Here is a 27,043-nt window from a genome sequence, read left to right on the forward strand (position 1 = left end):
AGAGAAAGATCAGAATGTGCAGCAGACGGGCCAAGTATCCAGCTAGGGCAGGATCAGTTTGCCCGACGCCAAAGCGGACGACGCGAGGAAAAAAAAAATGGCCCAAGAGAAACGAACCAGGATCGAGGGGGGCAAAGCAACCATGGATGGGTCCCCAATCAATTTAGCCAAGTGACTTCCGGGCGGGATGCGGACCGTCTCCCACACTTAGTTGAATGAAGGTAAGTTTCCTCGGGAGGGCCACTAACGCACAATATCTCCGTGGGCCTAGCGGTCGCTGCCAGCGTTCTCAGGCACGCGGGCGTCCGCGTCAGGCAGCGTTACCAACACTCTGGTTGAAGGATTTGAAGCCTCGGGCCTGCTCCCCTTTCAAGTTTCCAATCCTCGTCTGTAGCGCCCGCAACAGGCAAACCAGAGCCGGATCCAACCCTCCATCGCTCAGGGTCACTAACCACGGCATTGCGTGCAGCCGCTCCGGGGTGGATCAGTTGATGGTGGTTGGTTCCACTTGGACTCCGTCGCTGGCTCGCCCGCGGTCACTGGCGAGTCCTACCGCCACAAAGGATCATGATCGGAGATTATCATCCTACCGCTGTAGCTCGGGCATTGGCGATGTGCGTTCGTTGCAACGGAGGTGAAGAGTCAAAGGATAATTTCTGACAAGGAGGAATGGAGGGGACAGAGAAAGGATGGTTCTATTCCCGGACCTCTTCGGGGGGGCGAGGGTAGGTGGATGGCTGGCTGGGGCCCAGGTTACATCCACCTAGTATTCCTGGGCGGGCTGGCTGTACCAGAAAACTTAATATAGCAAACTGTCTCTGGATCAGCATAGGAGCTGAGCCTGTGACCCCCGAGCGGTTGGACAACGATGTTCGTTTGGTCGGGGGAGGGGTGAGGGCCAAATAAATCCAATAAACCCAAAAGCCGCCCCAAAAGCAACGAGAGATGGTGGATTGGAGGAAGACGGTCAGCGCCGTGCCGGGCACACTAGAGATGCATGTAGGATGCACTCCGTATGCAAGTCGTCGCTCCTGTACTCCGTAAATCGCACATGTGTCCTCGATGGAGTCATCGAGGTACGCCCAAGGTCATCCGCCCGCTTGGCGCCGACAGTTGCCTTGTGACTTAACTGTACGGAGGAAGCGCAGGCTGATCGTTTCACCGCTTCCCAGACTCTCGGGTCGATGGTGGTGATGATGTGATGCATGCATGCACCATCCTTCTATGCGCTGTACTTTGTGCCTGGTGAAACCGCCGCCGCCCATCATTTACCACACGCACAGACGACTGGCTCTCCTTTCCTGAACCACGCTTCCGCCAACTTCTCGAGACGATGGTCTGACTGATGTACTTCCCTATTTAGTAGAATTGTAGGTGTCCAATGCTTCTGCGCGCGACGAGTAGCTTCTTCGGGTAAAAACGTCCACCTACTATCAGTAGTAAGAGCCCCCAATCAATCCCTCATCATAGCGTCTCAGATATTGGCGGAAAGCACTCTGGTAATGCCACCGCAGCAACACATCCTAGTCTGGGAGACGAGATTGCCGGCTATCTACTAAGTGCCAACTAGCTGGCTAGTCCTCTTTCGATGACTAGCAGGATTTACCGAGGGAACATCCCGATTTAATTTATCACTTCCCCATGCAGTTCTGGGTCAATTATCCAACCAGAAAGCCCAACGTAAGCCCTCACCGCAGAGCTGCACGTCGCCATTATTTCTAATTTGATTTCTTTCCCATCCTCCTCCAGCTTGCACCGACCATCTATGATCCACTGCCGTCTATCACCGGCCCGGGTTTCAACGTCCCCGTCGGAAATATCAACCGGGCGAGTTGCTGCCCCATCATTTGTCCACCCGTCGACCTTCCTTTTGGAGCGGATGTTGGGCCCAGTTGTGGCCGACCTTGGTAATGCTGGTCCGTAAACTGGTCCACGGCCATCCAGGCTCTCGCAGCCACTCCTCCAGAGTTTGGTACCATATCACAATGCTCGGATAAGCGCCATTGTTCCCTACCCAAGGCAGCAGCCCCGTCCTGCTCCTCGAATCCGCCTTGCGGGAGCGAAAACTCCAGCCGGGAATGCCTTGCCAATCGTTACCCGTCCGTTGACAATCTACTATGGTTCCCGTCCGGTCCATGAGGCTTGACAGGCAGACACAACACAACCCCCATGTGATGGTTCACCACCAAGATACTACATTGAATCCACGTCTTAAATCAGGTCAACACGCAGGCAATGACAATTAGCCTGACTCGCAGCTAGCAGCTCCCTGCGTTTCGGGAAGGTAACTTGGTGTAGCTCACACCTACCACGTCCACCCATTCCAGCATTACTGGGCGACACCCACCGCGGTGACCGCGGAGTATACTGGACGGAGTGTCAAATGTGATCCAATTGCGGGCTTTGTGGGGATGCCGATCATTGCATGCTCATCCTCCTGGTCCTGGCTCTACTCCCGTGCAACTCCTCCTCGAGCAGGTACGGAGATGCTACCGCTTTAGTCCCACAAGGAGCACCAATCCGCCTCAGTGGCTTTGGATGGGATCTGGCGTAACTACTACCTACGTTGAAGATCAATTATTTAGACCGTCGGGCTCTGCGTGGACGCGGACTGGTTCGTGACTCCGTACCCTTGAGCCGGGGGGAGTCTAGTTCATTCTCATTCCTAGGCAGGCGTCTGTCTTCCGGGAACTCAAAACAGCCTCAAGGGCGTGACTACCGCTGTTATCGTCATGGCGGCAGGTGCACAGATATCTAGCTAATTCGGTGCCCTCGGTCTTGGGGCGACGAGACGACCCGGAAGGATTGTGTCAATTCGTCTCTGCTGCCCACTCCGGCTCCACAGAGCTATAATGCTGCGAGCGACTTTCCCGACCATTGACCAATCCCGTGCGCAAACCCGCTGGTGACTTAGATTGTTGTGGTGACCATGCCTTGCACAGGGCACTCCTCTGTCTTTTGACCTCTTTGTAATCCAATAACCCGACTTGATTCGACCTTGACATTTACCTCGCCAGCAGCGACGTTGCCCGCGTTATGCGCCTCCTGACCACGCCCAGCTTCTAGCGTCACCACTCTTCCACAAAGGTTACTTCTCGGTGAGTCAGGGGTAGCCAAGGACCTACGGGAGACGTACCAGGCGGCGGAATTACTTGCACCGCTTAGTGTGACTGTGCGAGATCAATCGAATCGCTTGAAGCAGTTCCCGTCACCCAATTCCACTAGGGCGCACAATCCTCACTGTCCGCGCACACACGCATACATGCACATCCATATTTCTGGATGGAGACAAGGCATGGATGTGTAGTGTCTTGCACGGTTGCATCGTCCGCGGCGCATCCCCTTCCAATTCTTCCATGGCCTCGAACGACGATCTGGTATGTGACAGAGTGGGGATTACTCAGGAATCATTTCCCTTGATGGAATTCTGCATAACTACCACACATCGCTGAATAATAGCAATGGAGACTAGTCTAGAGCCCCAGGGATTTTCCACCATGTATCTGGAGTACTCCGTATGAATTTCCCCTTCGGGCATTATACCATTCATAGGATCGCCATCCATCTTGTCATGCTCACCTCATCAATCTACCACTCCCATGGAAGTATTCCAAATGATTGTTTCTTTGCTAATGTAATTGGCCACCACGCTCCGGCTGGGTGAGGAGACGCCTGAGACCGTTGGGAGGATGTTGGGCCATGAATGAAAGGATGAAAGATGGAAGTTGGAAGTCCCGAACTCCCGTGAGTGTGGCGGCCCGGTGGCTAAGGCAGCCATGTCTCGCGTGCGAATTTTCCGGCGGGAAATCTTTCTTGGCTTCCCGCGCAGCACCGCCAGTCATACCAGTCACGCTAGCTTCTATCTATCTAATCGATTAATCTGATCCCTGGCTCGCTCCTCGTATATCCTGTCGTTTGCCTCTAGATTCCTATCAGATTGAGCCACGTCAGGTACCAAGGCAACGGAACTTGGCCGCCGACGTCGGTTGATACTGGATTCCGGCCAGCCACCAGGCCGCATTTCTCTCCAGACAGGAACAGAAGCAGAAACGACAAACATCAGGCGGATTGTCGTTATCAAATAGAAGCAGACGAGTCTTTCTTTGGAGTCTAGACAGGTGAACTGTCAACTAAGACGTGCTCTTATCGGGCAGTGGAACCCAGGGCGTCTATATCGGCGATCACTGTCACTATCTAAATCATGCATACGCTCAAAGCTACCGCATCCTCCTCCCTGTCACTGGCGGAGGGCCACTACATCTATTCCATCGCGCCGTCGTCCCCAGGGTCGTTTGCCGCGATCTCATCCGACGACTCCCTCCGTGTGTTTGACGCTAACGGGCTCAGCCATGCGTCCGTCGTTGCCGCGAGCGCCCATGAGGGCGTCACGTCCCTGAAATCGTATGACGCCGGCCAACAGGTGCTGGCGACGGCAGGAAGGGATGGCAAGGTGAAACTTTGGGATCTGCGCAGTGGCAGGAAGTCCGCGGCTGTGGAGATGGAGACCTGTAAGCCTTTCGTCGCCCCCCTTTCGCTTTGATTGTCCCTCTTTTCGGTGCTCGATCCGGTGGGCCTCATTCACGGCGTGGCCTCACTTGAGTCCAAAGGTTTCCCGCCGTCAGACTCTCCCAAAGTTTGTCGTGCATATGCACGACCCATCCGCAAATGGTCGCTCGCTAACCTTGTTCCGGCGACAGCGAAGCAGGCCCCCGTGCTGTCCATCGCATGCTGTCCGGAGACTAATGGAATTGTGGCTGGCACTGAGCTTGTTTCATTCCAGGCGATTGTCGCCTTCTGGTGAGTTGATTCGCAAATCCCCAGAGTCCTATGCCTTATCCGGAGGAGCTACCGGGGCTGGACGCCGTACCAGTTTCACGAGCTGCTAACTGACGCAACAGGGACACCAGATCACCCGGTCAAACGTCCCTCCAATACGTTGAGAGCCACAATGATGACGTGACCGAAGTACGTGTTACTCGAGACCCCAGACCCTCTCTTACTGACAGGTCGTCCGGGGGATATAGCTTCAATATCACCCCGTCCGTCGCAACCTTGTCCTGTCCGGCAGTACCGACGGGCTAGTCAACATTTACAACACGACCATCGCCGATGAGGACGACGCCCTCGTGCAAGTCATCAACCATGGCTCGGTGCATCATGCAGGGTTCCTTGGCGAGAGGACCATCTACGCTTTGAGCCACGACGAAGACTTCTCCATCCACCCGGCGACCGATCCAGACGAATCCACGCAGGAGCCTGAGCCTGTGCAGTTCGGCGACCTGAGACAGCCTCTGGGCTGCGAATACATCGCACAGCTGTGCGTCGGTAGTCAGGGACCATACATTGCCGCGGGCAACAAACAGTATGTGACTGGTCACACGCGGGCTGATTCGCATCCGGACTAACCGCTGCAGGGAAACCCGTCTGGACCTGATTCCACTGGTCTCGACGCCGTCTTGGCGATTTGACCAGGACAGTTTGTGGCGTCTGCCGGGTGCCCATGGCGAGGAGGTTGTACGTTCTGTTTATCTGGATGAGCAGGTATGTTGTTCCCCACAGAGTATGTAGAATTTAGCTGACAGAGACTAGACCCAATCTGTATTCACCTGCGGCGAAGACGGATTCGTTCGAGCCTGGAAGCCCGACAGCGAAGCCCAGGGAACAGCTCAGGCAGACACAAAGGTGCCGCGGAAGGATAAGAAAACCAAAGAGAGGGGGAGATACAAGCCTTACTGAGTCGCCATTGAGGACTGGGCATCAAAGAGGATGTATAGATAAAGTACTCCATGCGGTGTGTGGTATCTATTCTACAACACAAGAAGAAAACCGCCCATCTCAGTCACACCGGGGATATATATCGCCGGCTTCAAATTCCCGACCCGCACCAATTCTACATACATATATATCGAAGCGTTCTATGCCGAGGACCCTGCCCAGGACCCAGCGACTCAATCAACTATAAAAATCGAAAAGAAACCATGGGATCTGATTTCAGATGACATCCCCAAAGACCAGCTCCCCCATCCCAGAATCCTAGATATAGCCCTGATCACTACCGAAGTCGCCGATTCCCCGTAGGAAACCTAATTGATCTTACGGAGTACTAGAACATGAATAGTACGGACCCTTTCTGGCTTTTCCCCTACTCTACAGATAGGTTCTCTCCCTATTGCTCAGGCGAACAACAAAGCACTAGTACCAGTTAATCCCACCAGATGGATTCCAAGGTATTGATCTAGAGAGCGAGCGACACTGCAAATACAAGGAAACGATATGCAGTGCTTAGAGATCCATTCTAAGTGCAATTGTTTAGAATGAATTCCTAGTACTACTATATATATCATGTGCGTACTGTGTATGTAATTGGTCACCAAAAGCCAACCCTCTAGTACTAGTTCCTCAACAATAATCATTTCAATACAACATAAAAAAAAAAGAAAAATAAATAAAACCAGGTAGTAAGAAATAGAGGTCTCATATTGAACTCAATCTCCTCTTTCCTCTCCGAAGAAAAGACGGAGGTGGAGGAACAAAAATAGTCGCGCCCGGGATCGAACCGGGAACCTTCTCGGAACCTCCTCCATACCAAGTACTGAGGATTCTCTTGAGGGATAATAATCATGTGAACGAGAAATCATAACCATTAGACCACGCGACTCGTGGATAAAAAAAGTTTATTTGGTTTGCTTTCATCATCTAGTAGTTAGTCATTGTGGGTTTGCACCTGATGGCCATCTTATCGCGGCGGACGGAGAGAGTGAGGAGGTTCGGTGGATTCGATTTTTTTTTGGGACCCTCTCCCTTGACTGACTTACTCTTCTCACTTGCGTTCTTTGTTTTTTGTTGGTGGGTTGTTCGGGAATCAGGAGCTCTTTAATTCATCATCTGAAAAGAAATCGATTTTTTACTTCGTCTGGTCTTACCTGGATTCCTTGTCGGTTGAGGTTGATCAATTCTCGAGTTGGGAAACGAGAATTCCCGTCGCAAAACTTACTCCGACGTTTATACCCGCCCATCTACCCACTCACCACACCACATTATACCACATACCGTCATTCCAAACCCCCAAAGACCAGATACAAAGAAAGAAAGAAATGGACGCCCAAGCCTACCTCCTCCGCCACGGCTGGTCCGGACCCGGCAACCCACTCAACCCGAACCGTCGACCGGGCACACACGGCGGACTAGGTCTGACGAGACCGATTCTCGTTGCGCGCCGCCAAGGCAACCAAGGCGTGGGCAAGAAGACGACCAAGGACCATACGAATCAGTGGTGGCTGCGCGGATTCGAAGATGCGTTGAAGGGCGTGGGAGAGGAGAATAAGTCTGGTGGGGAGGCGAAACGGGCGCCGAATGCGTTGACGAGTGAGCTGTATCGCTTCTTTGTGCGCGGGGAGACGGTGCCGGGGACTTTGGGGGGAGTGGGGGGTACGGATAAGGATAAGGAGGAGGGGGGGAAGAGGAAGAGGGAGGATGAGGGGGAGGGTGATGGACAGCAGGAGAAGAGGAGGAAGAAAGAGATGAAGGAGGAGAGACGGGTGAGGAGGGAGGAGAAGAGGAAGAGGAAAGAGGAGAGGGCGAAGCGCAAGGAAGAGCGCAGGAAGAGGAGGGAGGCGAAGGAGGTGAGGAGGGCGGAGAGGAAGGAGAAGAAGGAGCAGAAGAGGTTGCTGAAGGAGGAGAAGAAGAAGAAGAAGAAGGAGGAGGAACGTCGTCCAGAGGAGGAGTATCCTACGCCGCCGGCGACGGAGCTGGAGCAGACTGAGTCGAGTGGTCGGGACGAGTCGGTTGTTCAGGAGGTGAAGGCGAAGAAGGACAAGAAGGAGAAAAAGGAGAGCAAGGGCAAGAAGCGAGAGGCGTCTACATCTGATGATGGGACGAAGAAGAAGTCGAAAAAGTCCAAGGATGAGAAGAAGTCGACGGATTAAGGTTGACCGGCTGGAGATGGAGTGTATAAATAGACCTAGACTTATAGATACCCATGGCTTGCTGCGTGGTTCTCGTTCACTCTCATGAAAACATGCATTCTTCGTTATGTCTCATCGCAAGCTCATCTATTTAGGCTCCACTGGCAGCTTTCCAGGCTTTCCAGAAAGAATCCAAGGCCGTCTCTCCCAGAACGCGTCTTTGATGATATCGACATGGTCAACCACCACCTGTGCCTTGTTCCGCAGTTTACGCATCTTGTCCTGTTGTGTCCTTGAAGGAGTAGCCTCCTGCAAGGGTGACGTTTCTTCCTGGATGCTCGAGTCTGATTTTGCTTTCACATCCTCCAGTTGATACTGTATCCTGGTTAGTATGCTCGCGCACCAACTGACGACACACATACCTGGCGGTAGATTACACTGCCCTTCTTATAAATCTCCTCCTCATTGTTGTAGTTGATGCCGAACCTCTTGAAGAGAATCTCGTTCTTGTCGGACGATATGGTGCCCTATTCACACTTAGCACTGCACCAGCGCCTCCTAACAAGGGAAACTAACCTTCAACTCCTGTTCAGCATCCCGATTGGCCATCCCACCTTGCTGAACCATAGCCCAGAAAGTCGTATTATAAAGGTTGTTAATGTGACCTGCTGTTATCAGCAACCCAGCCAGCCGGGGAGCCCCCTAGGACCGAGTAGAAACTTACAATCCACCTGCCGCCAGCTCATATAATCCCTAAAGATCCTGGAATTGGGATACATAACCGCTCTCCCATCAAACGAAGGCAGACCGGTCAGCTGCAACGGCGTGTCAGGGAAATACGTCCCCCATAGATAGATATAATACGCCGTAAAGGTGGACACAATGGTCGTCACCAGCTTGCTGCATCACACATTAGACCTATCCTGCAATAGCGATAGATGTGGAGAGATACTCACGCACTCCGCCGCTCGAATAATTGGCAGCTGGGGTGGAAAGCGAAACTAAGTCATGTCAGCACCCCGCAGGAGTCAGTTGGGGTGCAACATCACAGACCTGTACTCATCGCTGACACCGTAGGCAATACATAGATCAGGGAGATCTTTCATGACCGCTACTGCAGCGGCATTCATCAGGTCCAGGGCCCGACGGTCATTGGGCTTGATGAAGCCGTAGTTGGCGGAAAGTCTATCTGATGTCAGCGGTAAACGGGCCACCGGATGGATGAGCTGGATACAGCGACCGCAAAGCGCCCCCTGGAGGACGCAGCATTGCAGTGGAAGTTGGATACGAGGAGCACTGACTTGTGAAAGCCTTTGCCATCGATGCGGACGACAATCCATGTATTGGGGAGTAAAACGTCCGGCTGCTCGAATGACTTGACGTATTCGTATCTGGGAAGCGTCAGCTGCAGCTCAATCTAGTTTTGCTAGGTGGATAGAGTACTTGGAGTTCGCCATTTTGATTGAAACTGGCAGGTGTAGATAGTGGCTGACTGTTGCGCAGGCAAAAACCGACGGGCACAGTGATGAATATTCTGGTGGGGATGAGGGACGAACCGAACCGAGTCACGGCAACCCGGCCGCATCTCCCAGCATCGATGGATGTCAACTGAATGGTTGGTCTTACAAGGAAAAAGGTTCGCTGAGATACGCTAGGTAGATTACTCGTAGCCGTCGCCAGGTAATTAATATGGTAAGGTCAGAGAGGATTAAATCATAGATAAGAGGAGGAAGGCAGAATGCCAGAACAATGACTTCTATCGTCACTACCTAAGAAATTGTAGAGAATGCCTAAGCCTCAAGTACCACCTGATGACTGCTGAATCTAAGAAATGTGAAAGAATGGATGGATGCTAGACTGCTAGGATGCATGGACGTCCTCCGCTACTTCCTCCTCCTCTGCCTCGCTGACCAGTTCACTGGGGTGTTCACTCGTCTCGCTGGCCGCCCGGTCCGACTTCCTGGACATGCGGCTGAAGAATCCCAGGCTGCTTCGGGTCGATCGGTCTGCCGACGGGGCGCTGGACACAGTGCTGTCCACACTCTTGGCGAGCAGGGCCTCGCTATGTGCGTCTTCGTCGATGTCACCTTGCGAAGGGTCTCCCTTCTTGGAGAACAAACCCGACCGATCCTTCCAGGAACTGAACTTGCTGGAGCTGCCCTTGCGTGTGATTTTGCGGATAAACGACTCTTTCGAGCTTGCGTTATCCAGCGAACCCGCCGAGGGCATGCGCTCCAAAGACTCATACGAGTCGCCCGTGTACATGGACAGAGACCGAGAATCCCGGGAGGTCCGCGATTCGGACGGAGAGCCTTCTTCCATGTGGAAATCAAAAGGGGCGTCGAGCTCTCTATCCGCTGACATCTCCTTCTCTTTACTCTTGTCCGATCGTTTCCCGAAGATAGTCCGGAAGGTAGGCGCTGCAGGGTTCAACTTCGGAGTGACCGGCCGGTGAGACGAGGATGGCCGTGTACCGATAGGTGCTTGCAATGGCCGACCCTGCCGCTCAAATGAATCCTGGAGGAAGTCGGGCTCCCCAGTGAGACTCAAAGGCAAGTGACCAGAGGAGCCGTACTGCGTAGACGGCCGGCGCGACTGCACTCTTGACCACGTCGACGGCGAGGCCCAGTCAAACCCCAAGGGACTCCGGTGGCCTTGCTTTTCAGCTGACGGCCAACCAAAGTGGCGATTATCCGTGGAGGGATGTGGTAGCTGGTTCTCGAATGAGAAGGTCGATGAGGGCCGTGGGGACAGCGAATCCCGACGGACTGTACCCAAGATGGAGGAAGGGTCGATAGGATCGTGCCGAGGGCTGAATTGGTTGTATCCGGTGCTAAGATCCGAGCTCTCACTGGTCTTGAGCAAACTGCCCCCACTGCCAAAACCGAATCGGCTGGGCGAGAAGATGCTGGAAAATGCCGCGCGACGAGAGGGCAGATGGTCGGAGGAGCTATCCGTGGTAACACCTGTTGTGTTGCTCCTGGGGAACAAGGACATCGGGTTCGCCCAGTTGCCTGTATAGCTCAGCCGACGACGTCTAGCCCCGATGGGATCCATCTCATCTAGATTACGGGGGAACGACTGACTTTGGCCTGATTTCAGACTGCCCAGCAGAGGTGGCTCGTCGGCCAGCGTTTTACCGCGAGGGCGATGGAAGCTAAAGAGCCCAGACAGCCGGCGCGAGGCACTCTTCGGCGCCTCGCCCGCCTCGAGGTTCACCGGCTGAGACTCGAGGTCTTTCGCATGCGACTGATTCTCCGGGCTGGCGAAAAGGCTTTCCGGCCGGCTGCCCGTAGAATCCGGCGAGGGTGGTCCATGGGGGAACTCGAGCGGGGTGCTAGACTGCTCAAGGTTGGAGAAACGAGAACGGATGACCGGGCGAGGAAGTTCGGGCGACTCCTCGTCCCCAAGAAGGTCGGAGGGGAGCAATGCATCGGCGCGAGGGCTCATCTGCGGATTTCCAAGAGACAAATCCGAGTATCCTCTGGCGGTGTCCGACTGACTCGACAGGCTCGGGAGGGTCATTCCATTGGTGATATTGAAGAAGGCGGACGTCGGGCCGAAGGTGGGAGAGCTTGTGGCAGGAGGATTGTAAGTGAGACCGCCGGAGAATGATGGCTCCATGGCGGTAAAGTTCATGGGAGAGGAAACATTGCTGGTGAGTGAGCTGCGGTGTCGACGGGGTCGGATAGTCGCAGTGTTGGAGAGGTCCAGATCGAGAGCCGGGAGCGAGAAGGGTCCTGTGCTGCCAGTACGTTGGGTAGTTAGCCATTTCAGGCGCTCCTGCGCCTCCTGGTACTGCTGCTGGGCCTGTAGAGTGAGTTAGTATCTGCCCCAACCAGCAAGCCAAAGCAGAGGGACGTACCTGGGTGTGGAGGTTGACGAGGGTTGCATAGCGCGCATGGAGATTGCTCAATTTGATATCCCACTGTCGAGCTCGCTCGTTGTCAATCCGATCTAATTCCCTCCCATCCTCACTGTCCGCTTCCTGATGGTTCTGCCTCTCTTCCTCGAGCTTCTTGACACGGCCACCTTTGTCTTGGATTTCGTCATCGATGACCTTCATCTCCGCCTGCTCCCTGGCAATCTTCTCCCGGACCTCATCTGCACGCTGATTCCCCTCCTCTTCGAGTCGAGCCTTTTCCTCTTTCGACTCGACCGCTTCGCGATTCATATTTTCGATCCGCTCCTGCCACCGGACGATGTCGGACTTTCGCTTCTTGCGCTCGGATTCTTTCTGCTGCAAAAGTCTCTCACGCTTCGCTTTTTCACTCTGCACAGTACGGTTGACGCTCTCGAGCTTGTAAACGTGCTTCTTCAGATCCCCGCTCGCTTCGTCCTTCTCCTTGACTCGCTTCTTCAGATCGTCGCGCTGCTTCTCGAGCTCTTTCAAAAGTGCAATGTGCTCTTCTTCCTCGTCGGCAGTCTGCTTCTCTACGGTCTCATTCTCATGCTGCAAGGTTTTCAATCGGTCGGCGAGTTGCTCGAGTGTCTCATCGTGATCGTCGTTTGCCGCGCTCTTCTGAGACTCCTCCGCATGGCCATGAGAGATCTCCGTCCCGCTCGCTGCAGGAGACGGTTTCCGCCCGGCTGAGGATCGCTTCGCCTGGAGTTGTCCTCCGCTGTGCTCTCGAGACATCACAGGGGCTGATGGGGCAGCAAGACCGGCGGTAGACCGGGGAATGGAGGCCCGGATAGTAGGGTTGCCGACCGTGCCATTCTGCTGGGTCTGGGACCCAGGCAGCGATTTCGTGCGCACATGGATAATAGCACTCGGAGTCTGGAAGTTCGCCGCACTGACTGACAAGACGCAGATATGGTAGATGCTGCCAGGCACCAAGTTGAGGATTTCGACTGCGGTTTCGGCTCGTTTCGACTCGCCCACTGAGAATTCATTAGTATCAACAGATAGAGATCCGAAGGAGCCATTGCCGAGAGTACCCTTGATGCCGTTCAGCTGAATGATGTGTTTGTGGATGGAATTGTGGAACTCGGGCTGTTTCCAAGCGATTCGGATCTCACGGGCGGTGATCTCTTCGAGGGTGACTTCTGGTGGCGGAGGGATGTCCAAACCGAGCTTTTCCACCAGGACGTCGTTGGGCGTCTGACAGACCTGCCACGCACGGTACAGTAGCCTTCCAGGAAAGAGTAACCAGTCAGCGGAACCGCTCTGTAAGAGATCACAATGCGACATACCAGATCAGAGCCCAAAGAATGGTGACGGCGAGAAAGAGAGCCATGACGCCTCGGACCCTCACTCGGGGAACCACGCTGGGGTAGGCGTTGAAAGAGAGAAACAACGGCTCATACATCCCAGCGTCCGCAACCCATGGAGGAGAGAAAGAAAGAAAGGAGAGGGACTGACAACCTCGGGCGGGCAGTGAAGGGAAAGGAAGGGCAGCAGACGCTTCTCGATTCACTACTGCGAATCCGGTACAGTAGGAATTAATCCGATGCTCCGCGGAGGCTGCGAGAGTGGGACGGGTCACCTGACCGGGTTGGGATGCTGACGCAGCGCTGAGTCAGCCTGCAGATCATGGAGGAGTTTGGCCGGTCCCAAAAAAAGAGTCGGCCCCCGCCGGATGGGGGCTAGTGGCCGTTTCAAGCCGAGGAAGGCCAGCCAGCCAGGCAACAAGGACTCCAGGAGGCACATGACGGACCGCCCGCCGCCGCCGGGCCCGGTTCAGTTGCCGTTGGGCTGTTGAGCCCGCAGCACCGAGAGCGCCTCTCCCAACAACCAACAATAGCCACCCGGTTTCTCGAGGATCCTCGTTGTCATTGCTGTCTCACTTCGCTGTCGCTACGCCCTGCCTATACTGCAGGTTCCACTCGCTTGGTCTCGCTCGTGGTCAGATGCTTGCATGCCAGCTCATCCGCATAGCAAGTGACCGTCCTTCGTTTGTGATTCCCACTCCGGGGCATGTCTATCGGGCCTTGTCACATGGGCCGTATGTAGGCGGCAATTCCTGCTCCTCCGCCGTCTGACCTCCAACCCCCTCTCTTTGTCGTGTCTTTGTGTGCCGTGGTTCGCCTTTGTCTTTTGGGATTGTTCAACCTTCGTCCGGGACTTTCCCTGTCACCATTGCAGGATGCAGTACGTCCGAAGTATCAGCGGTTCGGTCTCCAAGACCTGGAACTCCATCAATCCAGCCACCTTGAGTGGGGCCATCGATGTGATCGTGATTGAACAAGAAGATGGTCCGCTGCTGCCACCTTTCATCGAAGAATCCGTACTGATTCTGGGATAGGAACTCTGGCCTGTTCGCCTTTCCATGTCCGGTTCGGCAAATTCTCATTGCTCCGCCCGTACGAGAAGAAGGTACCGTCTGCCCGCATCGATCCTTGTCCGCGTTCCCGCATAACTAAGACACTTCAAGGTGGAATTCTCCGTCAATGGGGTCAAACAAGACTACGCGATGAAGCTGGGTGAGGGTGGGGAAGCCTTCTTCGTCTTTGAGACAACGGATGAGATCCCCGCCTCGCTCCAGACGTCGCCTCTGGTGTCGCCAACGAGCAGCCCCAAGATGCGCAGCGAGGAAAACCTCCCCCCATCCTTACAGGAACCCGAATACCTAGATCTCGATCGAACCAATGGCAGTGCAGCCCTTCCCATGCTGTCGAGGAGTATGCGGGCAACAAGCGATTTGGGTAGGTTCCATCGTTGCGAACCCATCACCGAGTGCGGATGCTCATGACGCTGCAGGTACCATTACTCCTCTTTCACGGTCGCCGGATGACTCCAGCCTGGGCAGGTCCCGGCATGGGTCATTTGGTGACGAACCAAGCAAAATCGACCGGACGGCTACGGATCCGGTGCTGTTGACCAAGAGCCGCTCGAACAGTGTTAGCGTAGCGGACCAACTATACGCGGTGCAGTCCTCTGGCGCGAGCGCCTCGAGCGAGGAGGTCGGTCCCGATGGCCGCTCCCGAAGCCCTCCGTTAATATCACCGGAAGAGGCGATGTCTCGCGCCGTTTCGCTGTCGAAGAAACTCTCTGGGTCGAATATTCCGTCTCGCGTAACTGAAACGGGCGATCTCATGCTCGACATGACCGGCTATAAGAGCAATGAGGAGGATGCTCTCCGGGCGGAAGTCCTTGCACGGAAGATCCTTGCTGAGGAGCTCGAAGGAAACTATGATATCGGGGCTCTCATTGGGGCTGACGAGCATGGCAACCTGTGGATCTACAGCAGCGAGGAAGCAAAGGAGGCTGCCAACCGGCGTGCTACGTTCAATGCGATGCGGCCGGGCTCTGCCATGAGCGAGCACGCGATCTCCGACCCAGGATATCACAGTGATAGCGACCGGTCTATCCATGATAAGCCGATGCCCACCCGGCACCATCGCGCCCAGTCCGATGTCCAACCCGGTTTTCCTACTCCGCCGCAGTCCCCAACGCAAGAGTCTCTGCAGGAGCCCGCCCGAAACTATGCCAAGACTCTGCGTCTGACCAGTAACCAACTCAAGGCGCTGAAATTGAAGCCTGGTGCGAACAGCATGTCGTTCAACGTCAACCGGGCTATTTGCACGGCGACGATGTATCTGTGGAACGGCAACATTCCCATCGTCATTTCCGACATTGATGGAACCATCACCAAGTGAGTTCTCTGGTCTGGGTTGTCATAGTGTCGCTAATGAGCATAGATCGGATGCCCTGGGCCATGTGTTGAACATGATCGGCCGTGACTGGACGCATGCGGGCGTGGCCAAGTTGTATACTGACATCGTCAACAATGGGTACAACATCATGTACCTAACGAGTCGATCGGTCGGCCAAGCCGATCTCACGCGGGCCTATCTGTATGGGGTTAATCAGGACGGATACCGGTTGCCCAAGGGCCCGGTGATCATGAGCCCCGACCGAACCATGGCGGCTCTCCGCCGAGAGATTTACCTGCGGAAGCCGGAGGTGTTCAAGATGGCTTGTTTGCGGGATATCCTCAATCTGTTCAATGGCAAGGAAAATCCCTTCTACGCCGGGTTCGGCAACCGCCTGACGGACGCGCTGAGCTACCGGTCTGTGAACATTCCATCTACCCGGATCTTCACGATCAACTCGAATGCGGAGGTTGTCCTGGATCTCCTCAGTCTGAACAAATACAAGAGCAGCTATGTTTCGATGACGGAGTTGCTCGACCATTTCTTTCCGCCGGTGAGTCTGCTGGTACAGGCTGGCGGCGAAGAATATACCGATTTCACCTACTGGCGGGAGCCGCCGCCGGATCTAGAGGACTTTTCGTGTACAGACAGTGAAGCGGAAGAAGGCGACCCGGAAGAGGAAGATGAGGAAGAGGATGGCGACTACGACGGGGAGCTGAGTGAGGAGGATGGGAGTGATGTCGAAGAGGATGAGGTTGGAGAAGATCTCGGGGCCAGCTACATCTCGCAGGACTCGGTCGATGGGTTCGAGCTGGCCGACAGCCGCAGTCTTCGTGCTGCCGATGAAGGTATCGAGGACGAAGACGAGGTGTCGGACGAAGAGCCGGTGGTCTCTCGTCTGACCCGGTCAAACCCTGGGTCTCCCAAGCGGTGATAGATGGTCGTGATGCATCAACTGCAGAGCGACGCTACCAGCGATGTCGCTGTGCCTGGATGAACATTTATTGCATGGATGGGTGTTTGTTGATAGATTTGCATGAGGCGTTTGCACAGGTCGCATAGCCATAGTTCCTGCTTTATTCGGCAGCGCATAATGTATGATAGGAGGGGGGATTCTGTATAGAGTGCTAGTGGAATATTACCCTGTTGCCAGTGTTGTTCAATGCTATCCTGGATAATCATCATGATTCAACCCTGAGCTGGGCGGAATCTATCCCTGCCGAAGCGGGACTAGCGCGGATCCCGGCTGGCGAACAGAACGTCTTTCATCTCATCACCATCTGAGCTCCATCTCCCCAGCTTCTACCCCCAGCGACCTTTTCTGATCTCCGCGCATTTATCCACGACCGCGTTGGACGCATCCCAGCAACTCCCAAAGGCGATGCTAGCGCATCCCTATTGACCGCCTTGACCCACGCGCGTCAGCTACTACCACTACCACCTTTACCTACCTACGGACCTTGAAACCTCATCAATCCTCACCATCAGCAACACTCAAAATGGCCTCACCCACGCACGGCCAACCACCCACCACACAACCCATCACACCCCCCGCCGAACCCAGCAGCACCCAACCCACCGCCACACAAACCAGCAACACCACCACCACCGCCCCGAACCCCACAACCAGCACCAGCACCAGCACCAACCCCCCGAACACCAGCAATGCCGCCCCCATCGCCCAACCCACGCAAATCCCCTCCACTTCATTAAAAGACACCGGCAAATCGCGCCGTCCGCGCGACGTCCGCCTCATCCACATGCTCCTGTCCTCACTCGGCGTCACGGCCTACCAAGAGCGCGTCCCTCTCCAACTCCTCGACTTCGCCTACCGCTACACGTCCTCGGTGCTCCAAGACGCCGTGCACCTCGCGACAGAAGGCTACGCGGGCACCACGGACCCGGGCTCCTCGACTCGCGGCGCCTCCGAAGTCAACACCGTGTCGCTCCCCGCGCTCCGACTGGCCATTGCTTCCCGTCTGCATTACCAGTTCCAGGCGGGCCTGCCGAAGGAGTTTTTGATGGATGTGGCGGCGGAGCGGAATCGGGTTGCGTTGCCCGGGGCGAGTCGGGGGTTTGATAATTTGGGGGCGGTGAAGCAGGGACAGGCGAATCAGAGTGTGGTTATGGGGGGGATGAGGTTGCCGCCGGAGAGGTTCTGTTTGACGGGTCTTGGGTGGGGGATGAAGGGGGAGTGGGAGAGTGAGGGGGAGGAAGAGGAGGAGGAAGTGGAGGTTGGGGAGGGGGGTGTTGGGGGTGGTAGTGGTGCTGGGGGAAGGGAGAATGGGTTGGTGGGGGTTAAGGGGGAGGATGATGAGGGTGGGGAAGGGGATGAGGATGAGGATGGGAAGATGGAGGATGTGTTTGGGGAGGATACGGTTATGGGGGAGGGAGATGGAGCGGGGGGTGGTGATGGGGATGGGGATAAGGCTATGACGGATGTTTAGATGCATGTATCTGGTCAGGATGGGTTTACTGCATGGAGGCGTTTGGCGCATGTCCGGCTGGTGGACAGGAGATTTTAATCTATTCCTCTTTCTTCTTCGTCTTCCTTCCTTCCATCTATCGATATAACTTCATCACCATCACCGCTACTACTATACAATAGCCGTATGCATACACAAACACAAACACACAAAAACGAACGCCAAACCCACAAACACAAACCACAAAAACAAAGTATACAAAAACCCTATATACGCCCACCCCCCAACCCCAACTCTAAGCCTTCCCAGCAGCACCAGCAGCCGCCGCCTTCCTCCTCTCCTCATCCGCTCTCATCATCCGAATAACCTCCTCCCTCCGCCTCTCCACCCTCGCAACCTCCTCCTCCTTGGCCCTCCGTCTCTCCTCATGCGTCGCGAACCACTCCTCCCGCGCCCGATCCTCTTCCTCGGGCTTCGCATGCGCAACCATACACGAGTTCATGGCGAGTCGTTGTTCCCGACACACCCATGTTGCGGTGATGGTGCGGTTGACGGCGCATTCGGCGAATGCTGAACCTTTCGTTAGTATGGTTCCCAGTATGTGGAAGAGGGGAAGGGAGGGTTGAGGGGGAGGGGATAGGATACCTTTGATTTCAGGCGCACAGAGGGAGCGAACGCGCTTGTAGTAGAGTTGCTTCACTTCGGATTCTTGGGCCGCGGAGAGGGGGAGCGGGTTGCGGAGGTTGTAGGGTTTGCGGGGGGGTTGGGAGGATTGGGGGTCTGAGGACGACATTTTGGGGTTGCTTTTCTTTGTGGTTTCTGGTGGAGGGGTGTAGGTAGGTAGTTGGTCGGTAGGTAGAGAACTGGAGTATTGCTGGTGGTGATGGTGGTGGTGTGGTGTGGTGTGTCCAGTCGGATGAGATCTCGAGGTCGTGTTTTTCGTGAATAAAGATGGAAGACAGTAAAGAATCAATTCATCATCAAAATCTCCAACTCAATGCTCCAAGCTCCAAGCCAATACTCGTCACGAACAGCAATTGACAACTGAATCAGACAGACAGCAGCTGCTCCCACAGAATGCTGCCGCCGCCGAGCGGAGAGAAGAGTTGCTTGGGGCCTACTCGATCGGGTTTAGTGGCGCCGACTCCGACTTTTCAATTTACTTCCTCCTCATCCATCTTTCAGTACTATTGACATTATCGCTGCTCTTTTTCTTCCACGTACCCCAGAATAAACCGGGAAAGACGAGGAAATACATTCATCATGTCGACTCTACGCAACGCCGTCCAACGACGGAACCACCGTGAACGTGGCCAGCTTCAAGGCCGTGAGAAATGGGGTATTCTGGAGAAACATAAGGTATATCCCTCCCCTTCCTCCATTCCTGGTAAATCTCAAGATCAAGATGCTAATGCTAAACTGGATAGGACTACTCCCTCCGCGCCAAAGACTACAACACCAAAAAAGAGAAAATCAAGCGTCTGCAAGAAAAGGTCCGCGACCGGAACCCGGATGAATTCGCCTTCGGGATGATGTCGGGCACCTCCGCCCGACAGGGAAAACACGGATCCGGGGCGCGAGATTCCGCGGCTGCGCGTGGGCTCAGTCACGATGCGATCAAGCTGCTCAAGACGCAGGATGCGGGGTATCTTCGGACCGTGGGGGAGCGGATTAGACGGCAGATGGAGAAGTTGGAGGAGGAGGTGCGGTTGCAGGATGGGATGAAGGAGATATTGGATGGGGAGGGGGAGAAGAAGGGGGGGCAGGAGGGGGGGAGTGATGTGGAGGAGGATGATATGGATTTTGATTTTGATTTTGGGGACGAGGAGGAGAAGAAGGCGAAGAAGTTGGTGTTTGCGGATGATCGCAGGGAGCAGAGGACGTTGAAGAAGAAGAAGTTGCGGGAGGAGGACGAGAAGGAGGAGGAGGAGTCGGATGGGGAGGAGGATTCGTTTGGGAAGAGGCAGGCGCAGAAGAAGTCGCGCAAGCAGATCGAGGCGGAGAGACAGGCTCTTGTGGAGGCGCGTCGGGCGAGGAAGATGAAGAAGCGGGCTGCTGAGGCGCGCGCTAACAAGCTCAAGGCCCTGCAGAAGCAGTATAAGGATATCACGGCGGCGGAGCGTGAGCTGGATTGGCAGCGTGGACGCATGGATAATGTCGTCGGGGGCACGAATAAGAATGGGGTCAAGTGGAAGATCCGCGAGCGGAAGAGGTGATGCGGTGCGTCTTTATCTATGGGCTTTTTTACTTGTTTACTTCAATCACTGGCTATGATTGATGATTCCGTTTGTTGCATCAGGTGCGGTTGGGAAAAGTCAGTGTATTCTACTAGAGTGGCGTTCGAGATACCATTTAATGTACAGTGATCATCAAGACCCTTTTATTGCTATGCTCATATTATATACTGCGTTGAATCGTAACCGCTGATACTGAATCATGCCTGCTGCTTCATGTGCGCCACGCGGATGCTCACGGCCCGCTTGTGCGCATCCAGTCCTTCCACCGCTGCCAGCTGCTCCACCGTGCGAGACAGGCCCAGCAGTCCCTCCGCCGTAAGGTTCGAGCTGGTGATGTGCTTGAGGAACGAGCCCAGGTTCACACCCGAGTACTGCTTGGCGTATCCGTAGGTCGCTGTGATCGTTAGCATTATCGATTATCCGTAAGTCGAGCAAAAGGAACTTACGCAAAGAGTGGTTGACACCAGCCGAGTAATCGCCCACACTCTCCGGGGTCCACTCTCCGATGAACACACTACCGGCATTCTGCACCTGCGCAACTGCCGCCTCGGCATTCTGGATCTGCAGGATCAAGTGCTCCGGGGCGTAGTCGTTGCTGAGAGCCATGGCCTCCGCCAGGTCGCGCACGACGAAAGTAACCGAGTGCGCCAGAGAGCCCTTGACGATGTCCACACGGGGAAGAGCCTTGGCCTGGATGTCGACCTCCTTCTCGATGGCCTGAAGCTGCTGCTCGGTCAAGTCGATGGCGATGAGGATGACCTGGGAATCCACGCCGTGCTCGGCCTGACTGAGCAGATCGGAAGCCACAAACGCAGGGTTGGCGTCCTTGTCAGCGATCACCAGCACCTCACTGGGACCAGCCGGCATGTCGATGCTGACACCGGCGGAGGTGTCGTTGGAAACCAACATCTTGGCGGCCGTGACGAACTGGTTGCCAGGACCCAAGATCTTGTCCACCTTGCTGATGCTCTCAGTACCGTACGCCATCGCAGCAACCGCCTGCGCACCACCGGCCAGCACGATGCTTTCAGCGCCCACCTTGTGCGCAACGTAGACGATTTCAGGCGAGATGCTGCCGTCCGCGCGGGGAGGAGAGGCAAAGACGAGCTTCTTGCAGCCAGCCACCATGGCGGGAACACCCAGCATCATGGCGGTGGACGGCAGAACGGCGGTACCACCGGGGATGTACAGACCGACGCGCTCGATGGGACGCGAGAAACGAGAGCAGACCACACCCGGCATGGTCTCCACCTTCAGGCCATCGTTGCTGTCTTTCTGGGCGCTGTGGAACTTGGCAATGTTGGCGATACTGATATCGATAGCCTCCTGCGTCTCGGGGGACAGCTTCATCAGCTCAGGCGGGAACGGGGCGCGGATAACAGGAGAAGTCAAGGAGGTTGCCTTCTCGAACTTGTGGGTGTACTTGAGCACGCCGGCGTCACCGTGCTCGCGAACATCCTGGATGATGGGGCGGACGAGAGCGACGATCGCATCGTTGGACTTCTGGGAAGGACGCTTGAGGTAGTCTTGAACAACATCCACGGGCGTAGAAGCAGTGACAACGCGCGTCATCTGCATCGGCTCATCGGCCTTGGGAGCAGGCTGAGCGGGCTCAGCGGGCGCAGCGGCCGCGGGCTTCGATTCCGGAGCGGCCAGGCCAGCCTTCTCCGCCCAAGGACCCTTGGCATCGCCCTTTCTCCGCTTCACCTTCAGGCTCTTGAGATCCAGGTTTCTCTCCACATCCTCGAGACTGACACCGGCCGCAACGCAGCGAGTCAGGGCAAAGTAGAGAAGATCCGCGGCCTCAAAGGCAATCTCTTCCTTGGTGTTTGCACGGCACAGCTCGTCAGCCTCCTCCATAATCTTAGCCTGGGTGAGCTTGGGCTCGTTGAATAGACGGGCAGTGTAGGAGCCAGCGGGGGCATCGGCCTTGCGGGCTTGCAGGGTCTTCTGGAGACGGGCGAGGCCGTTGTAGGGTCCGAAGCAGCTGGCGGTTCCAAGGTGACAGAAGCCTGTGGGGTTAGCGAGACGGCGCTCCATGAGGGTTGTCATGACTTACCTCTGCCAATCTGGTTGACAACAAAAACCAAGCAATCACTGTCGCAGTCAAAGCCGACACGGATCAGCTCCTGCACGTCACCGCTGGACTGGCCCTTGTACCAAAGGCCGCGCTTCCGGCTCTGGTAGACACCGGTGCCAGTGCGGAGAGCCTCTGCGATGCTCTCATCGTTGCTCCACACGAGTCCCAAGCATGTTCCGCGCTCATCAACCACGGTAGTGGCGTAGAGCCCGTTGCTCTGGTCGGCGACAGCACGAGCGGCGATGAGGGAGGCGGCGACGATCTTGCCGTTGGGTTCCTTGTGTTCGAAGGTCAATGCGTCGGCAGACACAACGCTGACGCCACCCTGGCTCAAAGTGTCCTTCAGGGTGTCCTCCGAGGGGGTGCTCGTGTATGTGCGGTACAGGTTCTGGGCTTCCAGGTTCATGCCCAGCTTCTCAGCGAGGGCCTGGACGGCAGACGCGTCGGTCGACAAGCCTGCATCCTTGCGCTCGGCAGACTGGCCCACCCAAGTCTGGAAGGCATCCACTTGGTTCTCAGGTGTGTAGACAACGAGTCGCGACGAAGGCACAGACTGTTCCTCAGACAGAGCAGTCAGCTGATTGAGGGAGATGAAGATCTTGGCAGCGCCAGCATTGAGGATATCAACGAGGTCTCCGGACGAGGCAATGGCGGTAGCGTCGACGTAGACATCGAGGAGTCGGAAGTTGCGCTTGAGGAATTCCTCAGCCTGAGCAAGGCTAGAGACTTTGATGAGGACGCGACCGAAGTAGGCGATCTGCTTGAGGGAGAGGCCGGGGGAGGGGGAGGCGGGGTCGTAGGAGACGAGGAGAGGGGTAGCCATGGTGGGCAGAGGGGCGGGAGATCTGGTGGGAAATTAGGAAGAGAGAGTACAAAAGTCAATTCAAGATCCCCAGCAAGGGGAGGGGATATAAGTGACAAGGTCAGGCCGGTGAAAAGAAGGAGAATTGAGAAGATTCGTGAGTCAGTCCGGGGCGGACCGGGGAGATAAAGAAAGATTCCGCCAGCAATTTCTTCCAGCCCCGCCATCGGAGCCTCTGACCGCCTGCCGTGAATCAGCTGGGATTGATTGGATCAGAACCCCTCGTCCATGGATGACAGGCACTCTGAGTTGGCCTGGCCGTGTCCCTGGAGCTTGATCCTTCATTCCTCTGCCCGATCCTGTTTGCGGGGTGCCCCTCATCTCATCTCGACTGCTCCGGGCCACTCCTTTGCTCTCGCTGCCAGTGGATCATGAATTCTACACCGGTGTGGAATGACCTTACACGGTCATAGTCACAGTCATTGATGGACATGGTGCATTCTGAGTGGTCCAATATTCTCCGATGTGCTGTCACATCGACGGAATTGGTTGACGGTATTCATTGCATGCCGCATTCTACCATGCCGATCTTGTGTTATATCGGGCTGACGTGATAGTATAAACGCCGGCCTAGACTCCTACACTCCATTCAGTAGTGATCACGTTTGCTTCTACTCTTCTACGTCGATCCACCATGCTTAGCACATGATTCTTCATTTCCCATGATCCTTCAATATCGGTAGCTGGAGCAGACCTACAGGACTGATTGTGGAAAAGGCCGTCTAGGCATCCAAGAACAGCTCTCTGGGTGAGACAGGCGCGGTTGAGTATCGGGTTGGAGATGATAAATTTCACGCGTCGAATTGCCAGTGAGCACGCGGATCTCGCTCGTTTCTCCTCTGTCAGTGTCATGATGAGCGGGAGTTCCAAGTTTATGCCGTTATCGTGACTGGTCACCATCCTGAGGGAATGGTGGTGACAAGAATGTAGTGATGGTCGACACTACATTCAGAGAAGAGACCGCAGACAGATCTCTGTGTTGGAAGTGATATTCGAGCTTTTCGGTGTGTGTGTCCCCGAGGATCGCAGCTTCTGCCTGGAATTTATGGGAAGGTCATGATGGCTTTAGTTGTCCAGCCTCAGGAAGAGCCGACCTCTTTCATCGTCCTCACCACACAGTGAGAAAACCTGCTGATCGTCAAGAACAAAAAACGGAAACATGTTCCGAAATGATTACCGGCCGCTGTGTCTTTCATCAAATTGTGCCGGATCACTGCCGGATCACTTGCAAGCGTGAATCCATGGTTTTGGCTGCCCCGTAGAATAAGTCGCTACGGAATAAATAGAGACTGGATTTAGAGACCCTATGACAATACAGTCGAAGAAGATGCCAGAAGGTGGCCCTAACAAGTCCTCACATTGTCAGCTTCCGGCCAGCTCCATCACCTCCCGTTTGGGAGTCATAAGGAGCCAAATCGCGTGGATCGAAGGACCCGCGCTGGCTTCCGTCTAACTGGATCGGGAATCTCCAAGAATACTTCCAGTTCAGCCGATCACTTTTGCCTTTGATATGCCGAACCTTTTTACCCCTAGTGCCGAACATCGCTGAGTTGCTTTTCCTGGCCCGTTGATCCAAATTTCGGAAGCGAGATCATCTGCCCGCCCTCATCATCTGCCCTGCGGTCTGACCTGCCCGGATGATCTCGAGACGAAGGCCTACTTCGGAGCTCGTCCGCCGATGTGACGGTCGCACGACCCCAAGCCCTGGCCTAAATTAAGCGCCCACCCTGAAGTACCTGTCGGTATGCAGTGAGTCTGAAGTACCTCGCTGTTCGCCTGCAAGGTCCGCCAGGGACAGGTACCGACCCGTCACAAATACCAGCCGGGGACCGCAGAGGAATCCACCCTTGCAGGATCCTGCAGGGTCAACCTCCAATCGGAGCCCCAGATCGGCGGGGGTGGGCCTGAAGCAGCTAGCGGGCTCGGGCTTGGCTCCCCACCAGGAACCAGGGACTGCCTGTGCGTTACCCGATTAGGCAACCCCTGGGCCAGGTCGCGGCGGAGGGGCCTTCCCCTGTGCCGTCACTCCTGCTGATATACAGCCACTACAGCCAGGTTGACTACCAGTTGGGTAGCTGCTCGGGGGCCATGGCCCACCCCCTCCAGGATGCATAACTCCTCCTGAGCTCGTCCACGATCACTTCTCCGCATTCTTTTAGCCGGTCGATCGCCTTATTTATACCCGATCCGTCGCCTGTTTGCTGGCTCTCATTCTTTCGCTTTGTTTTCGTCATCGGTGCAAGGCCGGTTTTATCTCTGGTCTGCTCGCCCGGTTCCTGTGTCACTCTTTTCTCTGTATCATGCATTTTTCTTCGCTTTCCCTGTCCCTGACGGCCTTGGCCATCGTCAGCCCTTGTATAGCTCACCCTCAGCCGGTCTTGCGACAGGATGACTCCCAGACTCGTGCAGACACGATCAAGTCCGCCTTCTCGCACGCTTGGGATGGCTATCTTCAATATGCCTTCCCTCATGACGAGCTGCACCCCGTCTCGAACGGCTATGGCGACTCCAGGAACGGATGGGGTGCATCCGCTGTAGATGCGCTCTCCACGGCGGTGATCATGCGCAATGCAACCATTGTCAACAAGATTCTGGACCACGTGGCCACGATTGACTATTCCAAGACCGACAGCACCGTGAGCCTGTTCGAGACAACCATCCGCTACCTGGGTGGTATGCTGTCTGGCTATGACCTGTTGAAGGGTCCCGCCTCCGACCTGGTGTCGGACTCATCCAAAGTCGATGTCCTTTTGACCCAGTCGAAGAACCTTGGCGACGTTCTCAAATTCGCCTTCAACACCCCCTCCGGCGTTCCGTATAACAACCTCAACATCACCTCTGGGGGTAATGACGGAGCCACGACCAACGGTCTGGCTGTGACTGGCACACTGGCGCTGGAGTGGACGCGGCTATCCGATCTGACGGGAGATCCCACCTATGGAGACTTGAGCCAGAAGGCCGAGTCGTATCTCCTCAACCCGCAGCCCAAGTCCGCGGAGCCATTCCCGGGCCTGGTGGGAAGCAATATCAACATCGCCACTGGGCAGTTTGCGGATGCGCAGGTGAGCTGGAACGGCGGTGACGATTCCTACTATGAATACCTGATCAAGATGTACGTGTATGACCCGAAGCGGTTCGGTCTCTACAAGGACCGCTGGGTGGCGGCGGCGCAGTCGACTATGCAGCATCTGGCGTCGCACCCGTCGTCTCGCCCGGACCTGACCTTCCTGGCCTCGTACAATAACGGCACCTATGACCTGAGCTCGCAGCACCTGACTTGCTTCGATGGAGGGAGCTTCCTGCTGGGTGGAACCGTGCTGAATCGAACTGACTTCATTAACTTTGGCCTGGCCCTGGTGAATGGATGCCATGATACATACAACTCGACGTTGACCGGGATTGGGCCGGAGACGTTTAGCTGGGATACGAGCTCCATTCCAGCCAGCCAGCAGACGCTCTACGAGCAGGCCGGGTTTTACATCACCAGCGGGGCCTACATTCTGCGCCCGGAGGTCATCGAGAGCTTCTACTATGCCTGGAGAGTGACTGGGGACGAAACAGTAAGTTATACCCATCTGTTCCTAGAGGATGCATCTGACGAATGTAGTACCGCGAATGGATCTGGAGCGCGTTCAGCGCCATCAACGACTATTGCCGCACGGGCTCGGGATTTGCGGGTCTGACGGATGTCAACGCGGCCAACGGAGGCGGTCGGTACGACAACCAGGAGAGCTTCCTGTTCGCGGAGGTGATGAAGTACTCGTACCTGGCGTTCTCGGAGGAGGCGGAGTGGCAAGTACAGACCGGCGGCGGGAACAAGTTTGTGCTGAACACGGAGGCGCACCCGGTCCGGGTGAGTACATAGTATTTTTAGATACTAGAGCATATATTAGGGTATTGTTAAAGTATAATATAGTCGTCTACCACCAAGATTC

At 55.5% G+C, this 27,043-nt stretch overlaps 11 protein-coding genes and 1 non-coding gene across 12 annotated transcripts; 6 read left to right on the forward strand and 6 right to left on the reverse strand.

Annotated features, from left to right (window-relative positions):
• The first annotated feature begins 3,840 nt into the window (after positions 1-3,840).
• On the forward strand, positions 3,841-6,121 carry BO80DRAFT_421344 (WD repeat protein). Its single transcript, XM_025718580.1, has 6 exons — positions 3,841-4,508; positions 4,698-4,797; positions 4,899-4,965; positions 5,025-5,362; positions 5,415-5,541; positions 5,590-6,121. Exons 1-6 carry the CDS (start codon positions 4,202-4,204, stop codon positions 5,734-5,736), a joined length of 1,086 nt encoding a protein of 361 aa, XP_025579612.1. The 5' UTR covers positions 3,841-4,201; the 3' UTR covers positions 5,737-6,121.
• A 142-nt stretch (positions 6,122-6,263) lies between these two features.
• On the reverse strand, positions 6,264-6,655 carry BO80DRAFT_133374 (uncharacterized protein). The gene is made up of 2 exons (XM_025713604.1): positions 6,353-6,655; positions 6,264-6,295 (listed from the first exon to the last, which is right to left on the reverse strand). The coding sequence occupies exon 1, from the start codon at positions 6,620-6,622 to the stop codon at positions 6,410-6,412; it is 213 nt and encodes a 70-aa protein (XP_025579613.1). The 5' UTR covers positions 6,623-6,655; the 3' UTR covers positions 6,264-6,295; positions 6,353-6,409.
• On the reverse strand, positions 6,537-6,658 carry BO80DRAFT_t38. The gene has a single exon. It is a non-coding gene; the product is annotated as a tRNA-Val (tRNA).
• A 328-nt stretch (positions 6,659-6,986) lies between these two features.
• On the forward strand, positions 6,987-7,988 carry BO80DRAFT_133383 (uncharacterized protein). Its single transcript, XM_025713605.1, has 2 exons — positions 6,987-7,307; positions 7,500-7,988. Exons 1-2 carry the CDS (start codon positions 7,095-7,097, stop codon positions 7,923-7,925), a joined length of 639 nt encoding a protein of 212 aa, XP_025579614.1. The 5' UTR covers positions 6,987-7,094; the 3' UTR covers positions 7,926-7,988.
• Positions 7,989-8,015: 27 nt separating this feature from the next.
• BO80DRAFT_397725 (tRNA guanylyltransferase) lies at positions 8,016-9,456 on the reverse strand. The gene is made up of 8 exons (XM_025717392.1): positions 9,348-9,456; positions 9,206-9,295; positions 8,958-9,089; positions 8,861-8,905; positions 8,629-8,804; positions 8,481-8,569; positions 8,327-8,431; positions 8,016-8,279 (listed from the first exon to the last, which is right to left on the reverse strand). The coding sequence occupies exons 1-8, from the start codon at positions 9,359-9,361 to the stop codon at positions 8,052-8,054; spliced, it is 879 nt and encodes a 292-aa protein (XP_025579615.1). The 5' UTR covers positions 9,362-9,456; the 3' UTR covers positions 8,016-8,051.
• Positions 9,457-9,616: 160 nt separating this feature from the next.
• On the reverse strand, positions 9,617-13,325 carry BO80DRAFT_421348 (Fibronectin type III domain protein). Its single transcript, XM_025718581.1, has 4 exons — positions 13,101-13,325; positions 12,846-13,039; positions 11,770-12,788; positions 9,617-11,714 (listed from the first exon to the last, which is right to left on the reverse strand). The coding sequence occupies exons 1-4, from the start codon at positions 13,142-13,144 to the stop codon at positions 9,765-9,767; spliced, it is 3,207 nt and encodes a 1,068-aa protein (XP_025579616.1). The 5' UTR covers positions 13,145-13,325; the 3' UTR covers positions 9,617-9,764.
• A 310-nt stretch (positions 13,326-13,635) lies between these two features.
• On the forward strand, positions 13,636-16,661 carry BO80DRAFT_421349 (putative lipin Smp2). Its single transcript, XM_025718582.1, has 5 exons — positions 13,636-14,102; positions 14,153-14,223; positions 14,282-14,552; positions 14,608-15,502; positions 15,549-16,661. Exons 1-5 carry the CDS (start codon positions 13,994-13,996, stop codon positions 16,435-16,437), a joined length of 2,235 nt encoding a protein of 744 aa, XP_025579617.1. The 5' UTR covers positions 13,636-13,993; the 3' UTR covers positions 16,438-16,661.
• A 141-nt stretch (positions 16,662-16,802) lies between these two features.
• Positions 16,803-17,950, forward strand: BO80DRAFT_498979 (putative transcription initiation factor TFIID, 31kD subunit; the record flags this gene model as incomplete). The annotated part of the gene is made up of 1 exon (XM_025724159.1): positions 16,803-17,950. Exon 1 carries the CDS (start codon positions 17,003-17,005, stop codon positions 17,948-17,950), a length of 948 nt encoding a protein of 315 aa, XP_025579618.1. The 5' UTR covers positions 16,803-17,002.
• Positions 17,951-18,112: 162 nt separating this feature from the next.
• Positions 18,113-18,810, reverse strand: BO80DRAFT_133450 (uncharacterized protein). Its single transcript, XM_025713606.1, has 3 exons — positions 18,575-18,810; positions 18,327-18,499; positions 18,113-18,296 (listed from the first exon to the last, which is right to left on the reverse strand). The coding sequence occupies exons 1-3, from the start codon at positions 18,720-18,722 to the stop codon at positions 18,225-18,227; spliced, it is 393 nt and encodes a 130-aa protein (XP_025579619.1). The 5' UTR covers positions 18,723-18,810; the 3' UTR covers positions 18,113-18,224.
• Positions 18,811-19,104: 294 nt separating this feature from the next.
• On the forward strand, positions 19,105-20,311 carry BO80DRAFT_372708 (rRNA-processing protein UTP11). Its single transcript, XM_025716534.1, has 2 exons — positions 19,105-19,288; positions 19,357-20,311. Exons 1-2 carry the CDS (start codon positions 19,193-19,195, stop codon positions 20,143-20,145), a joined length of 885 nt encoding a protein of 294 aa, XP_025579620.1. The 5' UTR covers positions 19,105-19,192; the 3' UTR covers positions 20,146-20,311.
• On the reverse strand, positions 20,295-23,351 carry BO80DRAFT_397739 (histidine biosynthesis protein HIS4). The gene is made up of 3 exons (XM_025717393.1): positions 22,226-23,351; positions 20,613-22,178; positions 20,295-20,560 (listed from the first exon to the last, which is right to left on the reverse strand). Exons 1-3 carry the CDS (start codon positions 23,067-23,069, stop codon positions 20,364-20,366), a joined length of 2,607 nt encoding a protein of 868 aa, XP_025579621.1. The 5' UTR covers positions 23,070-23,351; the 3' UTR covers positions 20,295-20,363.
• Positions 23,352-24,923: 1,572 nt separating this feature from the next.
• On the forward strand, positions 24,924-27,040 carry BO80DRAFT_421355 (glycoside hydrolase family 47 protein). The gene is made up of 2 exons (XM_025718583.1): positions 24,924-26,668; positions 26,716-27,040. Exons 1-2 carry the CDS (start codon positions 25,409-25,411, stop codon positions 26,971-26,973), a joined length of 1,518 nt encoding a protein of 505 aa, XP_025579622.1. The 5' UTR covers positions 24,924-25,408; the 3' UTR covers positions 26,974-27,040.
• The last annotated feature ends 3 nt before the right edge of the window (positions 27,041-27,043 follow it).

Source organism: Aspergillus ibericus, assembly GCF_003184845.1.
Source record: "Aspergillus ibericus CBS 121593 unplaced genomic scaffold BO80scaffold_3, whole genome shotgun sequence".
Lineage (NCBI taxonomy): Eukaryota > Fungi > Ascomycota > Eurotiomycetes > Eurotiales > Aspergillaceae > Aspergillus > Aspergillus ibericus.

Bases quoted from the DNA above. Each gene is read 5' to 3' on its own strand.
- BO80DRAFT_421344 (XM_025718580.1), top strand. From the start codon at position 4,202: ATGCATACGCTCAAAGCTACCGCATCCTCCTCCCTGTCACTGGCGGAG. The intron at 4,509-4,697 runs GTAAGCCTTTCG...TTCCGGCGACAG, and splicing joins GGCTGTGGAGATGGAGACCT to CGAAGCAGGCCCCCGTGCTG. The intron at 5,542-5,589 runs GTATGTTGTTCC...GACAGAGACTAG, and splicing joins CTGTTTATCTGGATGAGCAG to ACCCAATCTGTATTCACCTG.
- BO80DRAFT_133374 (XM_025713604.1), bottom strand. From the start codon at position 6,622: ATGATTATTATCCCTCAAGAGAATCCTCAGTACTTGGTATGGAGGAGG.
- BO80DRAFT_133383 (XM_025713605.1), top strand. From the start codon at position 7,095: ATGGACGCCCAAGCCTACCTCCTCCGCCACGGCTGGTCCGGACCCGGC. The intron at 7,308-7,499 runs GTGGGAGAGGAG...GATGGACAGCAG, and splicing joins TCGAAGATGCGTTGAAGGGC to GAGAAGAGGAGGAAGAAAGA.
- BO80DRAFT_397725 (XM_025717392.1), bottom strand. The intron at 8,805-8,860 runs GTGAGTATCTCT...TGTGTGATGCAG, and splicing joins TTATTCGAGCGGCGGAGTGC to CAAGCTGGTGACGACCATTG. The intron at 8,432-8,480 runs GTTAGTTTCCCT...AAGTGTGAATAG, and splicing joins ATGCTGAACAGGAGTTGAAG to GGCACCATATCGTCCGACAA.
- BO80DRAFT_421348 (XM_025718581.1), bottom strand. From the start codon at position 13,144: ATGGCTCTCTTTCTCGCCGTCACCATTCTTTGGGCTCTGATCTG. The intron at 13,040-13,100 runs GTATGTCGCATT...CTTTCCTGGAAG, and splicing joins ATTCTTTGGGCTCTGATCTG to GCTACTGTACCGTGCGTGGC. The intron at 12,789-12,845 runs GTACTCTCGGCA...ATGAATTCTCAG, and splicing joins TCAGCTGAACGGCATCAAGG to TGGGCGAGTCGAAACGAGCC.
- BO80DRAFT_421349 (XM_025718582.1), top strand. From the start codon at position 13,994: ATGCAGTACGTCCGAAGTATCAGCGGTTCGGTCTCCAAGACCTGGAAC. The intron at 14,103-14,152 runs GTCCGCTGCTGC...ATTCTGGGATAG, and splicing joins CGTGATTGAACAAGAAGATG to GAACTCTGGCCTGTTCGCCT. The intron at 14,224-14,281 runs GTACCGTCTGCC...AGACACTTCAAG, and splicing joins TCCGCCCGTACGAGAAGAAG to GTGGAATTCTCCGTCAATGG.
- BO80DRAFT_133450 (XM_025713606.1), bottom strand. From the start codon at position 18,722: ATGTCGTCCTCAGACCCCCAATCCTCCCAACCCCCCCGCAAACCCTAC. The intron at 18,500-18,574 runs GTATCCTATCCC...CGAAAGGTTCAG, and splicing joins CTGTGCGCCTGAAATCAAAG to CATTCGCCGAATGCGCCGTC. The intron at 18,297-18,326 runs GTTGCGAGGGTG...CGGAGGGAGGAG, and splicing joins GGAGGGCCAAGGAGGAGGAG to GTTATTCGGATGATGAGAGC.
- BO80DRAFT_372708 (XM_025716534.1), top strand. From the start codon at position 19,193: ATGTCGACTCTACGCAACGCCGTCCAACGACGGAACCACCGTGAACGT. The intron at 19,289-19,356 runs GTATATCCCTCC...TAAACTGGATAG, and splicing joins GTATTCTGGAGAAACATAAG to GACTACTCCCTCCGCGCCAA.
- BO80DRAFT_397739 (XM_025717393.1), bottom strand. From the start codon at position 23,069: ATGGCTACCCCTCTCCTCGTCTCCTACGACCCCGCCTCCCCCTCCCCC. The intron at 22,179-22,225 runs GTAAGTCATGAC...CTAACCCCACAG, and splicing joins TGTCAACCAGATTGGCAGAG to GCTTCTGTCACCTTGGAACC. The intron at 20,561-20,612 runs GTAAGTTCCTTT...TAACGATCACAG, and splicing joins TGGTGTCAACCACTCTTTGC to CGACCTACGGATACGCCAAG.
- BO80DRAFT_421355 (XM_025718583.1), top strand. From the start codon at position 25,409: ATGCATTTTTCTTCGCTTTCCCTGTCCCTGACGGCCTTGGCCATCGTC. The intron at 26,669-26,715 runs GTAAGTTATACC...TGACGAATGTAG, and splicing joins GAGTGACTGGGGACGAAACA to TACCGCGAATGGATCTGGAG.